Genomic DNA, 17669 nt, shown 5'->3' with positions numbered 1-17669 from the left:
AATCAGATGAAATATTTTCTGATAAAAGCATATTTACATTCATATCCTCAGCTATTCTAAAGTGATCATACTGTGAGCTGATTCTATCTAAACCAATTGTCAAATCGTCATACACAGATGGTTTAGAGTTGGATGGGGGATTGTATACTCTTATGATGGCCCATTTCCTATTGTTGATGGTTACCTCCAACACTATAGACTCCACCAGCTGGAACTCTAAGTCGGGTCTATGTCTACATGGTAAATTAGAGTTTACAAAACACATGAGGCCACCTCCACGGTCAGACCTATCCTTACGAAAAGTAGTGAAACCTTCCACTTGAAATAGGGATTGGTTAAAAGAAACATTTAATTTAGTCTCTCCGATAAAAAGAATGTTCGTCGTGGACTTTCTGAGGACATCCGACAGTTCATTAAACTTATATCGTATACTGTTTATATTAATGTAGGATAAAATCAAGTTTCTTGCGTATTTACCTCTAAGGTCATACAGTTCTTTAAAAGAGTTTTCCACTGTGTCCGATTCGGTTGAAACATCCTCAGCAGAGCTATCAGTACCACAGTTGTTTACTGTTTGGTAACTGTTTAACTTTTTATTGTCTCTACGAATAGGAGAGGGAGTAGATGCAAATGATAGTGCTCTTTTCGTAGTTGCTAAACGGTTGTCAGACATGTATATTTAAATGTAAGCGAGACACTACAGTTCTCATAGGCGCATACCGTGCTTTGCGTGTACATGTACGTTTTTTCAGTTCACGGTTCACTTGTCACAGGTATGTTACGCAATAGACAACATAAACTCAGGAGGAATTTCCCGAATACAGTGAAATACTTCATTTACATAATAACGAATCAGTTACCTCAATTGGCAGTCGTATACACATCATTACCTCCGTAAAGTTACAATTCACGTATTACTCGCAGCTCTGTAAACACCGTCTACGTCTCCCAAGGGCAAATAACTCCCATCTTATTTGTCGTATTTGTATTTAAAATGATACAACATCCACCAGGATAAAATAAACCGATTGCTATAATTTGAAGTTAAACTTAAATAAATGAAATGTTAAATCCAATACATCATTAGGTCAAATTGTTGACTTCAAATGGTGTGTTTTTCCTATAAATTAAGTCATTGTGACAGATGTAATTGTGAACATTTTATGTTTCCTTCATTTCTTATTACTTTTACCAAATGATAACGGCACTTTGATTTAGATGAAGGATAGTGGTTAACCTATGGACATTTTTGTCATTTTGCCGTCCATATAGTTTATTTTGAACCGTTTCAAGTTGTTTGCCATTCATAAAAGGGTGATAGTTAACAATTGTATAGGATGATCATGTGATTTCACCAATACATTATGTAGTGGTATTAATTACGCAAATATACAGTCATTGGAATGACGAAATAGTTATTGGTGTCATGCCACCAAAAGGAGGGGTCTTGTATGGTGTTTAGTTTGTATGCTTGTGTGTTGTGTTGTACGTATGCCGGTTTTTGTTGGGTAGAATTGTGTGAGATTCTAGATTTTGAGATTGTGGTATTGGTGATGTGTTTGCATTTTGGCCCTACAGCCGGTCTTGAATAAACAGTTCTGTATAAAAGTTATAGAGAACTCGTTATCCCCGTTACCCTACCTAACAAGGTTTCATATGCTACCAGCCACGGTAGAAGACCCGAGTCCGACTGCCAACTAGTCCATGTATCCCGAAGCTCCCTTTATGTTTAATTTATACTGGACGCAGGGCCTTAAATGTGGAGTTTGTTTGTGTTTTTTCCTTCCTATTAAGTGGTTTATTTAACAAAGATTTGAAAAGGCTTGTTTACTGGTGTATGCTGTTTATTTTTGAGTACAACTTCGGCACTAGCATTCCGCTCGGAAAACTCCTGGGTACACAACTGCCTTCGCTGTATGTGCACACTATCTTACAAATGTGAATGCGGGGGTTGGAGCACAGATGAAGACACCATATACCTCAGGAGGTGTCAGTATGCACCAATGAATGAGGGGATCAGTAGTAACTCTCCCTGGTACAGTCTCCCTGGGTATCCTGGGAATCCTACCTGTTGTGAATAGTGTTGTGTCGGTGTTGGATGTTTTGGAAGTTGTCTCCCTTCGACCTTTCGGATTACCGTTTATATTTTATATAAGTAGTCGATATATGCACTAGTGACATGTGACTTGATGTTGAAACCTAGCTGGTGAATGTATCATTGGATTCTTATTCTTTTGAATTTGGCAATGAGATCCTTTCTTTCCTGATCGAGTCTCTTGCAATACATAAAAATACAATCAATTGTCTCTGCCGTTTTATAACGCGTACAATCTGGTGATATGCCTTTTGTTGGTTTTGTCTAAAATTTCGCTGCTAATTTCCGGAGTGTCTTATTTCCAGGACGGAGTGAGATTGGAATAATTTCTTTAATTTTAACTTGGTCTAAAGTGTGTTCGACAAGAAGTTGGTTTGTTACATGGTTATATGGTGGTTAATCGTGTTGTTTTAGTTTATCTCTATATTTAATGTTCTTAGTTTTTTTTCTCTCCTAAGTTTAAATGGTATTTCACCAGTTTCCGCATGTAGACTTATGATGGGTGTGTTTTTATTGCCCCTGTTGCTATTCTTAATGCTTTGTGTTGTATTATAACTAGTGTTTTCGCGTTATCTGAGGCCGAGGTATAAATTTGACATTCATAATCTATTTTTGACCTAATAAATGCACTGTATATATTTAAAAAGTTTACTTTATTTGTACCAAGTCTGTTTCCCGAGCGTTAATCATTGTACTTCGAGCTCAATTTCAATTTCCTTTAATGCTATCTATATGGGGTGCCCAGTCTAATTTTCGGTCAAATATCATTCCTAAATATAGTGTTTTAAAAATAAATTTGATGTTTTGGTTGCCTAAGTAGAGCTCTGGTGTTTTGGCCGTTCTTGAAAATGACATAGGTACGGTAGTGCCTTTTGAAATTTTAAAACCTCACTTATCAGCCCATTCCTGTAGGGTATCTAATGTTCTCTGTGTTATTGTACCATTGTATGGTGTAACTTTATTTGTGTGCCAAATACTGGTGTCATTGGCGAACTGTCCTGTCTTCCCTAGATTTTGTTTATTTCTTTATCTAATTTGTTTATATATATACGTTGAACAAGGTAGGAGATATCATACTATCATGTGGGACTCAATTCTCTAAGGTTAATTAATCGGATTCTTCACTGTGTTTTGCTATCTTTTAAAAAGTTTCTTATGAATTTCAACATATTTCCTGTAATTCCTACTTTTTAATAAAAGCAAGAGATCCTCATGCCAAACCATGTCATAAGCCTTTCTAAATCTAAAATTCTGCCAAAGTATGGTAATTTTTACGTAAGGAGTTTTTAATTTCAAAAGATAGCCTTACTTATGAATCAAAGGCGGATCATAATTCCGGAAACCGCTTTCATTTTGCCTTATTACGTTATGGGTGGTAAGGTAGTGCTTTCATCTATTATTTATTATTATTTCTACGGTGGGATGTTAAGGATATTGGTCTATATGATGCCGGATCTTCCTTTTCCTTACCCGGATTCAGGAATAACAGTAGCCCTGTTCCATAATTCTTGGTAATTTCCTGTCTCACGAATAGTGTTAATGAAGTCCAAAACAATGCGGTTTATGTTGGTATAGGTTACACGGGGTATACTGTGTTCTATATCTATGATTGTGTTTGTAAGAGTTGTTGTATATGTATCTACATTATCATTTTTGATGGAGTGTTTATTTACTTTAGTACATACATTTGGAAATTCGTTCCTATCAACCTTATCGAAAATCCATTGAATGTAGGGTAGTGATTTGATCCCAGTGTGCTGTTGCTAGAAGTACATGTGTTGAGAGTGGTATTTCCGGTGACGCTAATGTAAGATCTAGATTTGATATTTTTTCAGTTATTATATCGACCGTTGTTGCCAATTCAGGGTCGTTACGTACAGTGATGTCGTTATCAGATATCCAATTTTCTATAAGACACCCTCTTTTATTTGTTTTATTTCTACCCCATGAATTGCTTGAAGCGTTAAAGTCCCCAGATATTATGAAATTATGATATCCATTAATGCTTTTTTCTATGTCTGATTTCTCCAATGTGATACTTGGGCTTATGTAGATATTAAAAGCATGCTGTAACTTTGGTTGGTTTGTTAGTTGGTACCAGAGACGTATATATCATGATATATACGTCTCTGTTGGTACACAGGTTTTTCGTCTCCGCGACTCCTCCCGTGTTCGGGTATGTCTCACCGACGAATGTCAGTGTTCTGGCGACGTGAGTGGGCGACCTGCACCCCCTTCAGATGGATGGAAAAGTCTGCAGCAGTGATCGTTTGATTATACCTGAAGACGGTTCCAAGACATTTGCCCTGGTAACTTTGTTGATCACCAGGCTTTTATCAAATGTGCTCATAGTCACCAGATCCTCATTGAAAGTCATGAACAGCAAACTATAAGCATTAAGATATGTATGGTGTGACCAATTTTGAAACCCGCCGTACCATTTTGTGTTTAGACACAATGAATAAATCACCTAACCTAGTTAACCTATGCATAACAAAAGGTAAATTGTCTGCAATGTGTTTCGGATTCAACTGATCATATCAATATGGGAGTTGAATAAAATAATTAAACCAAGTGAACATTCCCATTCCTTGTTTAGCACATACTTTAACTAAACCAATATTTTAATCCGAAAAACAATCAATAAGAAAGCACACGGATGAGTGCGTTTTGTGAAAGTTGATATGATGGTGGTAATTAATAATGAATCAAACCTATAATTAAATCCATTAGTACATTATTCCATTTTTTGATTAATTAAATTATAATTATCGATCCTCATAATTTCCCCCTAAATACAAGATAGCTTTCCATAGAAAAAAAGAAGGGAAAAGGGATTTGAAGTGACGTTATTGGCTATTTATCTGACAGGTTTTACGTCCATTATTACAGCCTTTCGGACACTCAGCGGACGGAAATAGAAATGCCTGTGCTTGACCTTTTTATAGTTACCACACGATCACGTGAAGTTCATTTTTCTTACATCCGACTGGTAAATCGGCATTGTGATTGTGAACAAATGTTTTATGAACTGACAAAACAAACTTATGATTTAGTCCTTATCCTTGCCATTATCTCATGAAATAGTAAGGACAGAAGCTTGTGTACTGTAACAGTACCTATTCAAAAGCATTTTTGATTTTTAGATTACATAGCATTATCCGTCATTGGTAATACATACCCCGCAGTGTTGGCAACACATCGATCGGTGATATTTGCAACAAATCCATTAAACCAACAATACTGCATACAACATTTCCATTATATATCGACTTGTATGTAGCTATTTAATAAGAGGCAGTTTCATGGCAAAGATTTTTTTGAAGGACATCAATATTGTTGTGATTATGCTACATTACAAAAGAAATTCCACTCTTCAGTTACATGACGACAAGTTCTTGTAAATCCCAAGCTGTTCTTTACAGAAACCGTGAACATTTAACTCGGATTTATACGAAAACAAAACTTAGCATTTCAATATCTACCTGACATGTTTAATCTGCTCAACTGCTATATGTGCTTCCAAGTCTAAAATTATTGGGATGAATTGGGATAGTAGTATATAATTAAAAAGCAAAGAGTCTAAGGATATATCTCTGCTTTTGCCTAGTGCGCATGTTGGTGTGTTCGGTAACAAGATCCTTGCATCTTTCGCCTGCATCGTTCGACGGAAACACCCGAGTGCAATTGTTTTAATTCCACCAATCGCAACATTCCGAGTTTCCGGCATTCTTCGGAAATAAATAAGGTTGCCGGAATTTCCACGCGCTGTTTAAATTGTTAGTAGTTTGAACATACTGAATTCATTTAAGAGAGTCGAGCAAAAAAGTCTCAGCGTAAAAGTCCTTTAACGGTACACGATATTGACACTGTGATACACTTCTGTACAGCTCCAGGTGCTTGTACACCGGACATCGTATCAATGATTCTGGGGTAATGGAAATCTGAGTGTGCGCAAGTTCATTATATCGAGCCGAGCTATTGCAAACACAGGGACAAATTTAAATACAGCTTTAGTGGAATTTGGTTCTACGGCTGAATGCTCTTTGACAAGCCTGAAATAGCGATTTCGAGCTAATGTATAACGATACAATCATGGAGTGCGTACGTATTCTTCAAAGCATGTACATGCTAGGAGTGTTCTGTGCTTCATTAGCTCTGACAGGTAAGCGGATTTGAAAAAGTGCTTTGCTATCTCATTTTTTAAAACACGTAAATGACAAGCACAGAATCATACAAGTAACGTTTTACCGTTTCCTTTCAATATCTTAAAACTTCTTCCGACTTCAAGTTTTCCTCTACATTAATAGAACCTTCAAGGTAATGTATCAAAAAAGGCATGAACAAAAGAGATATATTTTTTGTTCAGATATACTGATATTGTATTTTGTGAAAAGTTTTGGGTCTTTTTTGTTAAATTTTAAACGTACCAAAATGTTCTTTTTCTAAACAGTTATTAAAAGAATAGGCGACAGAAGTGTCATAAGCAAACATTCTAGCTAGAGAATACAAGTTGTCTGATATGTCACTTAAGATTAGAAACAAAAGTGGCCTTTGGTATTGACCCTTGTGGATCTCCGGCATTATTGTCACTTACTGATGAACATGCTTCTCTAATGAAAAACTTTTTGTTTGTTACCACTCAAATAATCTTTTAGCCAATGTAGATGACTGCCCTGGATACCATTACAATGTATTTTTGTCCGCAGATCCTTTTGCTAGACTCTGTCGAAAGCTTTTGGAAATGTCGAAAAATACCATACATGTCTGGGGTTTACTATCTAATTCTAAGCATAAATTATCATATATCTCAATTAGCTGATATACAGTAGAGTGACAAAGAACAAAACATGATTGATATTTATATAAAAGGTTATTGGAAAATTATGTAAATGTTTATACACAGCCCTTTCGAAGACTTTACTAACAGAACTAAAAAATGAAATCGGCTGTAATGTACCTGTAAAAAAGTTCATTCTTTTGAAATAAAGGCATAACCACTGCAGGTTTCCATTGTTGGGGAAACACTGATTTAGAGATAGATTAAATAATATTTTAAGAGGTTCACAGACTGTCTCAATAGTGTTCTAAACATATTGTGGCTAATTTTATCATATCCAGATGCCTTATTCAATTCTATTGCTTTACAATGTCATGTGTTTCGTCCTTTGTTACTGTCTGTGTTTCTAATCTATTTTCGCACCTGGAAGTGTTGCGACGCCGCTATCCTAGGTTGCCGAACAGAACTACCTGGCATGAGCCGGGGGGAGTGGGGGGGAGGGTACACATATTTGCAAACTCCGTTAATTCGGAAGTAAAAATATCATATGCTTCATTTGGTGATTTTAAGAAAGGCGAATTGACATTTTTATCGATCATAACTTCATGTTGAAATTTTCTCTCATTATTCCCGGAGACTTAAGATTTAAAAGTGTAGCCGAGTGATCACCGATATTTTTATCAATAGGATAACTGACGATTCAAACAAACAAACACATACTAATGAATATAGGACCAATTAGAGTACGGGTAGTGTCCGTGACACACGATAACATTAGTTAACAATAAATCCATTGATTTTATGATTTATACTGTTAGCATATCGTTTGTCACCATAATAATATCACTGAGTAAATGCTTTTTCTATTGAATATTGAAAGTTGTCCCAAAAAGGTGTAATATCACCTTCAGGACGGTATACAGTGCAGATTAGATAAGTTCTGTTACTTATGTTGTTTTCCATCCAGATAACTTCACCACTGATAAATTCTAAATCATTTCCACGTTTGAAATGTACATCGTTTACTATAAACGGATACCCCACCCCTAAAACAGTTCCTGTCAAGCACGTGAGGCTCGGAAAATCCTTCCAGTAACAGGTCAGAATTATCCACAGTGTAATCCAAATGAGGCTCTGTGATAGACACTACGTGATAATCATGGACAATAGTTTCGATAGCCGAGAGCTTATTACGAATGTTTCTGCTATCTAAATGGGAAAAAAGAAATTCCACTAAAAGCACAAGGTCCCGGATTTGTTTCAAAATCATAACCAAGTAATAACATTAGTAAAATAGCTGTAACCATAGTAGACTTATTGCTGTTCTAACTTTGTGTTTAAAAGAGTCTTATTGAAAGGGACTAAAGGGTTAGATTTTAGATTATTTTCCCCATGCGTTTGATTTCGGGCAAGTGGATATATTTAAGATAAGACTGTTCACAAAATTACAGAGCTTTCTGAGAAAATTGGAATGATATCAGCTTCAAGCTGAAATTGGTCGGCACTCGTTGTTATGCAGTCTACCACGTTCATCACGTGACTTTTCGAAACCTCGTTTTAACCCGCCACTTTGTTATGACTTTCGCAGTCTACCACGTTCATCACGTGACTTTTCGAAACCTCGTTTTACCCCGCCACTTTGTTATGACTTTCTAATTTATAAGACATTTTTTTACACTCTCCGAATATAATGATATGAAGAATTGCTTATTTTCTACGCAAAATTATTGCAAATTCCTTATGTTAAAAAGTATGTTTGCACACAGGATCAATTGATATACATTTATATAATTAATGCATTTCATCACAGAATTCCGACAGAACTTTTTCCACCTCGACAGAGGGTACGATAGTAAATTACCTGAAGACGGAATAAAGTGGAACTTCATCGTGTCAAGTCTCGCCTCGTGTGCACTGGAGTGCTATCACCACACCGATTGTATATCTATGTTTTACAAGGATGGGCAATGCATTGGATGGAACACGAGACTGAACGACCTGTCCCCGACTTCGCTAGCCGACAATATGCGATATTATGAATTGAGAGGTAATAACGATTTTTTTCATCAGTCCTCTTGACCTGTATCATTCGTTATTCACATTAGACATGCCATACTACAAAAAGAAAAGAAACAAAATATCCCTCATAAAAAACGTCCGACTTTATCACATGTAATACGTTTTCATTTCAAAACCTCATTTCTAGTTCTTTTTAAGGGTTTTAAACACATATATAGAATCATGATGGAGATTGAGACTATTAAACGTTAACACATTTGCATAGCTCTATATACAGTACCAGCTTTTCAAATCAAAATTCTCTGTAGCGCAAATACAGTACTTTAAAAAAAAACATGATGTCGTGATATCAACAGACTATCATTTATAAACGAGAGTGATCTTCAATGAAACGGTTTAATAGCATGCCTCAATATGTGTTTCTGTCACGAATGTAGTTATATATGTAATGTCTGACCTTTTTACCACTACAAGACCTCATCATGAGTAATTGACAATATGTAAATTAAAACAAAAATGACATCACCATGTCGCCCCAAGTTAAAATGCTAGGAATTATTAGACAAATGGAACAGAGTGTTTTTTCTTTATGTTTTAAGGTTGATGTTTTATACCCCGTCACCGAACTCTGGAAATCTTTTTTAAATATGACAAAATCCAGTATTAGTTAGGACGTCAGTTAAATATTAATAGGTAATTAGCGGAAGTGATGAGCTCAGAGTAAATTGTTAAGTGTGTCGATGTATTTATTAATAAATGTAAATTGCATCATTACAGAAATCGTTCGTTATAATGAGTTTTTATTCATTGCATCTATTTTCATTTCGAGTTCGTGATTCGTAAATTTAATAGATATATATTTGGAATGGTTATCTCCATCTTTTCTTGTATGTGTAGTTGAATACAAAAAATGTATACCACGGAACAGTCTAGCTTTCATAAAACCCTTCGTTCAACGCTGAATCGTGTTTTCTATTTTGTATTTTGAATAAGATAAAAAGAACATGCATTTTGTATGTTACACAGAGCTAGTACAGTATATATTGATAACATCATTATTCTGATATCAGTCTTAGGCATTACCAATTTGGAAATAAAACACAATTTGAACATCCTCTAAACTTTAGCAAAATATGAAGGAAAGATATATGCATGGTTGCTTAATAGTGATACCTTTCCCGAAATTAATAACTGCATCATATAGCTGTTTTGTCCTTCCTAGAATCGTCAGTGATGTTTGGGTGGTCATGAGTGTTGAGACAACTTAGCAATTCCAACACTGACCATGTGTTATAAGTGCCTGCATATATGTTCCGTTTTTAGTTTAAGATCGGGTTTTTATAGTTAGTATATCGTAGACTATTTCCGGTGATAACGTTACTTGTGTTGGCTTGGTGATAATTGAGTGTAAATAGTAATTATACAATTAAAGATGTGGGCGTTTATTTTAGTAAACGACATTTGTTATTTGGTTCAAAGTTTATCATTTAAATTTAATAAACAAGTCTTAGATGGGGCTCATCATCACCATACATAAACATAAAGCAATACAGTTAATACAAGTCAAGAAAACAAACATTGTACAAATTTATCAGATATGAAGGAAAACTTTACAGCATATAACAAGAACATGACATACCTGGATGTTATACTAAAGGGTAGACAATTTAACATTAATTGTGAATTATTGAATGGTACAAGTTCAGTAACCCAGAGACATATATATATATATACATCTCTAAATGACCTAATCAACAACTCAGGCTTAGGTAATGACTTTATGAAATTACAAACTTAACACAGCGGATATGACGAGTCATGTACATAGCATAAACGCTTGGAAAATATATATATATATATATATATATATATATATATGAAGGACACTTCCTATTCATATTTGATGGAAAATTGAAACTAATGAAAAATTCTCATCATCCAAGTCTGGAACAATTTAAAAGAAATGAACAATATATAAAGGCTCAAGAAAAGAAAGGAGGAAAGTAGGGGATGGTGGTGGGCTAAAATTGAATGAAAATGTTTTAGTTTACCAATGATATAAATAGACTAATATAAATTAAATAAACTGGCCTTGACCGTACGAACCTTGTTCCGCCATATTCTGCTGTCAGCTTCTGAATAGAAAATGCTGCGTCATTTATATTTATAGCGGTCTAAAATTAGCCAACGAATTAGTGCGCACGGGCGACAGTTGGGCCACCTTGCTCCACCCCCAAATTACCTCCTTCCGCTAATAATTTAATCCTTGTATATAATCACAATCAGCCTGTATAAATAACATTAAAACTAGTTTTAATTTGCATTTATACAATTAAAGATGTGTCAACGTCAGCAGAGGATCGTGATATCGACCGAGTTGCCTGAACCATTCATCGTTCGGTTGATGTTACCTTCAGAGCTCTATATAAGCAAATTAATTAATTAATTGGTATTCATTTGGTCCTTCGGCAAGTGAAAAAATTGGCTGAAAAATTCAATGGAAAACAAAACGAGAGGTTGAATTCCTTTATCCTGAGCACCTGATCTTATTCTAGCATTTTTTCGTGAGGTTCATTACCTTAACAGGAGATGATTGATATAACTTTTCCTTAATTTTCCAGTAAGTGATTTTGTTGGTTTATTTATTGCAATAGATGTGATTAAACATAGTTTTAGTTCAGTGGTAAAAAATGACAGGTTTTATGTACATGCGTACATTGGATGAGATTTTTCTTCATATTTGTGAGCTATGGGAAGCGTTTAGTTTGCCTATTTAAGAAAGCGTCAGTTACCTATACTTACATGGCTACCATAGTCAATGAAGTGAAAAACGATTCCGGGACACCTCTGATCTTATTCTCTCTCTACCTTTCCCATGACCTCCGTTTATATTACAACGAAATTCATGTAATTGTCTAGATTTTCATTTCGTATTTATTTAAAAATACAACTATTTTACATTTTTCCCCTAGTTTTTACTTTAATATTGGAATATCTAATTCACTTTCAGATGAACTACTCAATGAAATAAACATTTAATTTAAATTAGTTGTTACCGGATCTTTTTTATGGGGAAAAAAGTTTAGTACAGTGTTTCACATACTTGTTTAGCAGTAGAAGGGGTCGGGTGAGAGTTTTAAAGGAAAATCATTACTAAGTGACGAATACAATACCGTCGTGTTTACGGAATCGCCAGTCTATTTTTAGAATATTTGTTCACTGCTACAATCAATTGTACAGTAGCTTTATATCATGCATAATAATTAATCATTGTTTGTCAGGTAAACATCAGCAATCTGTAAATTTTAAACATTACGTAACCTGAGTTGTGATGTACTTCCTGTTAATTTGAAACATTGGTAAATCAATCGTGTTATTCATAGAGCTGTGTAAAATTCACTTAATGTACTTATATAATGATCACAGGGCCCTTTCTTTATTTGATAGTTCTATGGCTTGAGATCGGCTTCGTTTATCATTTGGTATAGAATCGTTATGTCAAACGGGGTGAATGATTTCATAGCCCTTAACTACAATAACGTTTTATACCCTGTATAATGAAGTTTTATTCCCTATAGAAAGGTCTATTATGATGACACTATGACGATCCATTATACAGGTATATATGGTAATGTTGCTAAAGGAAAACCAGCGGTTCAGTCATCCACCTTTCCGCCTTTCCAAGGATCATACGTCGCTTCCAAGGCCGTGGACGGAAGCAGATATCCCGTCGCTTTCCAACCGGACGATTCCTGTTCGTGCACGGGGAAGACGACCTTGGAATGGTGGCGGGTTGACCTTTTGGATACCTATCTAGTGACAGACGTAGCCGTGCTGAAGAGGCAGGATGATATATTTGGTGCGACATTTATCTTCCTGATGTAGCTGTTTTATAAAATGATCGATAAACTATTGTAAAGATTTTTCAAAGATTCAAAGTTTCGCAAGTAGAAAGAAACAGTCGAAACAGCACCATTTACAGAACAGTACTTCAGAAAAAACCATTGTCTTAATGGAGCTAGTACAATTTCTATATATTTAAATAGTCTATGGAGCCATTGACACTGACAAAATACCCATGCAGGAGGAGCTGTCATTACTAAAATCATATAAGTGATATTCATTTCCCAGATAGAAAGTTATTTGTATAAAACGCGTGAAAGATGACCCTAGTACAGTTCTTGTTACACATTCCATAAAACTTGTTCAGTTATCTTTTCCACATTTTTGTCTATGATAACAAATCTTTCAACTGAAAATGTTTTAGGTATTTTGTTTGCGTTCTAGTTTTCGAAGTCAACCTTCCCTTCCTTATTTATGTACTTCATTTCACGTATTATTGAGAACTTGTTTGTTTATCTGTCTGTCCGTGAGGCGGAGAACTTGTTTGTTTATCTGTCTGTCCGTGAGTCTGAAAACTTGTTTATCTGTCTGTCCGTGAGGCGGAGAACTTGTTTGTTTATCTGTCTGTCCGTGAGTCTGAGAACTTGTATGTTTATCTGTCTGACCGTGAGTGTGAGTACTTTTTTGTTAATCTGTCTGTCCGTGAGTCTGAAAACTTGTTTATCTGTCTGTCCGTGAATCTGAGAACTTGTTTGTTTATCTGTCTGTCCGTGAGTCTGAGAACTTGTATGTTCATATGTCTGTCCGTGAGTCTGATAACTTGTTTGTTTATCTGTCTGTCCGTGAGTGTGAGTACTTTTTTGTTAATCTGTCTGTCCGTGAGTCTGAAAACTTGTTTATCTGTTTGTCCTTGAATCTGTGAGTCATCGATACAAGGATTATCATCAGGAATGCAGTTACAGCTGAAGGACTTATTTATTTATGATAATACAGTGATAAGTGTTTATGTTGCATTAACAGTCGAGAATGAGCGTGGTCTTGTATTATGTTTCATATATGTCGTTGGTGATGTCAATATTCTGGTATTTAAGGATCCCAATTTGTTTTGTGTACTTTCAGGGATGACTCTGGTAAATGTCAGTATCGATGTTGCCTTGGATGTCGGTGGTCCTTTCTCACATTGTTACAACACCGGTCCCACATACTCCGTGATGAGATTTGAAACGTTTACATGCCAGACGCCAATTTATGGACGTTATGTAAAACTCTCGAAACTTGTACAATCTTATTATTGTATGTGTGAGGTTGAAATATACGTTCTAGCATAAGTTTTGAATGAAAAAAATGATAATTGTCGTTACTGTTGTTGCTGCTCTGGAAATTTCGTCGACTACCAGGAACATTTTTTCCATTCCTAACCAAGCTTTAACGGCACTTAGAAATATATAAGCTCACGAGTTGAAAAGCTCCAAATTTAAAAGATGAACAACACCGATAATGTAAGACCACGGCACTACAACAGTAGAAACAACAGCATAAAAGATGAAACATCGTTTGTATCAAGATTCTATAAAAAAAAAAAACCTTATCGACTTCCATCAGCACTGCTACTGATGAACGAATTTCCTTGATGTATAAAAGCAACTGAAGTTTCCAGGCAATTAAGTAGCATTCGATTATACATATTCAAACGAAATAGTCTAGGTACGAGGTTGTTATTGGAGCCCATAGTTTCATTATCATAATAGAGAGCTTCACATTTCGTGGTTTTATGATAACAGAGAGCTTTACACTCAGGACTCGCGTGTTTACCAAATATTCCATGGTTTTATGATAATAGAGAGCTTCACAATCAGGACTCGCGTGTATACCAAATATTCCAGGGTTTTATTAGGATAACAGAGAGCTTCACAATCAGGACTCGCGTGTTTACCAAATATTCCATGGTTTTATGATAATAGAGAGCTTTACACTCAGGACTCGCGTGTTTACCAAATATTCCATGGTTTATGATAATAGAGAGCTTCACAATCAGGACTTGCGTGTTTACGAAATATTCCAGGGTTTTATTATGATAATATAGAACTTCATAATCAGATTCACGTGTGTATCACATATTCCATGCAAATTATTTTAACGTCATTTTGTTTTATGTAATAAAAAGCGTAAAATTTCCAAAACAGGATGTTGTATATTATGAAATTATTTAACGCCAGAGATAACTTTGGTCAAATAGCACAATGTAGCCGCATTATATGTCAAGGTAGGCATGAACGTGTGTTAAATACTTAATATCACTAGAAATATGAAAAAATGTAAAAAGAATCTGAGCAAAATGGATAAAAGGAGAGTTGAGCAAAGAGGTACTGCAAAATATCAACATAAGGATTATTATTCCTACAGTCAAACGGTTTCGGTCAATCTCGGAGCTATTTGTACCTACATTGTTATTCATCAAGACACAAGGTCACTGCCAATCTCGTGCACTATTAGTCCCCTAGACACAAGGTTACTGCCAATCTTGTGCACTATTAGTCCTCCAATCACAACATTACTGCCAGTCTCGTGCCCTATTAGTCCTCCAGACACAAGGTTATTTCCAGTCTCGTACATTATTAGTCCTCTGGACACAAGGTCACTGCCAATCTCGTGCACTATTAGTCCCCTAGACACAGGGTTACTTCCAATCTCGTACATTATTAGTCCTCTGGACACAAAGTCACTGCCAATCTCGTGCCCTATTGGTCCTCCAGATACAAGGTTACTTCCAATCTCGTACATTATTAGTCCTCTGGACACAAAGTCACTGCCAGTCTTGTGCACTATTAGTCCTCCAATCACAACATTACTTCCAATCTCGTACATTATTAGTCCTCTGGACACAAAGTCACTGCCAGTCTCGTGCACCATTAGTCCCCTAGACACAAGGTTACTGCCAATCTCGTGTACCATTAGTCCCCCACTCACAAGTTTCCTCCAGCTAAACGAGAATGTCCTGGCCTCGAATACAGTCAGTCTGAGGAGTCAACCATCTTGAAATACAAGTTTGACGCCCAAATAACAATAGATAGATTTACCCTGTGACCTTTTCATATATACTTAGTGATATAAACGATTGAAGGAAATTCATTTAAAAAAACATAATTCAAAAACTTATATAACCATATGTCTCTACGTTCATTCCCTCCTTATCACACACTAAACTTCTATTAGGTAAGTGCCAATAGTCACAGTTACTCTACTTCTGTTGCTTCCCAGATACACAAGGTTTTTAAAATGTTTGATACTTGCACAGACCACAGTATTACTGCTATTTCAAACACTTCTGGCAAAGTCATTGTTGCTCGACAAAGCGACAAATTATTTTCTTCAAACTGTCAATTTTATATAAAGCAAATTGTAATATTACTTTGAAGATGTTACTGATGTTGGCATGGCAATAAATCATGCATGCACGGTGTTATTTTAGAAGTAAGGATAGAAATAGACCGCGAACGCGATAGGGTGGCATTCAAAATGCTCTAGGGCTTGTATCCAAATAATTCATTCCATACTGAATATTATTTGCGGAAAGCTTTTAAATGATGCAAATTTAATTACAGAATACTAGAAAGGCTGCTTAGTCGTCATGGCAATCTTCGGTGACCGTGTGGTGTCTCTGATACCAATTTTGAGAACATGGCAAAGGCAGGCTTTTATCCAATTTCCATTTCCGTCGACAAAATGACAGATGCTGAAGTTTTCTTGTATAACTAGCATTATTTATCAGTTTATTGATTTCAAAATTGCTTTTGTTAATGATGAGTGAGCAAACATCTTTCAAATCAATGAGGAATAAACAATAAGTAAACAAAAAAATAAGGTCAGCAGCCCTTTCTGCAAAGCGCGGCAGTGGATATTTTGTCACAAATCAATTTGGTTTCGTACGCCTTTGTAGCAGTATCTATATATCGTTTCATTGGGATGATGTATTTTGCAGCAATATCTATGTACCTTTTAACTCGGATCATTTATCTTATAGACGATGCTTGGTTTCCTCTCGGCAAATATCTTTTCAAGAGCTTCCAACACCATGCTGGCCTTCTTGTTCTTCAGGTGTAGCACCGAAGTATTGCCTGAAAAGTGATGCACCACCACTAATAAGGAAGAGGTGTCATCGTTATAGTCTATGATGTTGGAGACATGTTCTCAATCGGGATCCCACATGTAATCCACTGCCTGTGTCGAACCAGTCTTCAAACGCTGTAATGATCTTGATTCTGCCACCAATCGGTGATCTGTGATAGACTTTTAACTATTGATACCCTCGTTGAATGTTTTGGGGTCGTGAAACCCAGCGTGTGTTTTGAGTCTTCCTCAGAAAATCTGCTTTTTCGACAACATGTTTTCCCTACAACTCGCGAATGGTTATAAATCTATAAATGATTTTCTACAAACATCTAAAATCAGTTCTTTGTACACAAATTTTTGGAAAATATTTCACAAAATAACAATCCTGGTATTGTCTATATAATTTATCGCTTTCTGATAATAACTTTTTGTTTTTCGTTTTTTTCGTTGTTTTGTTTGTTTGTTTGTTTTTGTTTTTGATTGTTTGTTTGTTTTTTTTTAATAATCATAATCGGCAATACCCAATTTTCTTTTTCTCAGTTTTCACCTCGAGTAAACTTTAGTTTAAACTTTATTTCTTTCTTATTACATAACATATTACAGAGTACTTAGGTATACAAAAGAAAAGGATTCAGAAACAAGTGATGAACACTTATATAAATCTGTCTCCTTGATGTGATTCTACTTAACAGCACTGTAAGCGCCGATACTGATACTATATGTATATAAATATTTAATTATCATACAAAAATAATGTAACAATCATTCAAATCTTTTAGTGCGTAAAATGTAATTTTGAACACTTTGAAATACTATTTCGTT

At 35.5% G+C, this 17669-nt stretch overlaps 1 protein-coding gene across 1 annotated transcript; it reads left to right on the top strand.

Moving 5' to 3' along the window:
- The first annotated feature begins 8669 nt into the window (after positions 1-8669).
- LOC132550752 (fucolectin-6-like) lies at positions 8670-14065 on the top strand. Its single transcript, XM_060214843.1, has 3 exons — positions 8670-8922; positions 12514-12753; positions 13857-14065. Exons 1-3 carry the CDS (start codon positions 8670-8672, stop codon positions 14063-14065), a joined length of 702 nt encoding a protein of 233 aa, XP_060070826.1.
- The last annotated feature ends 3604 nt before the right edge of the window (positions 14066-17669 follow it).

This window comes from Ylistrum balloti, unplaced genomic scaffold (genome assembly GCF_031769215.1).
Source record: "Ylistrum balloti isolate Yb309-2 unplaced genomic scaffold, AGI_CSIRO_Ybal_v1 Utg370142, whole genome shotgun sequence".
Classification (NCBI taxonomy): domain Eukaryota; kingdom Metazoa; phylum Mollusca; class Bivalvia; order Pectinida; family Pectinidae; genus Ylistrum; species Ylistrum balloti.
This window is presented reverse-complemented; position numbering and strand designations above follow the sequence as displayed.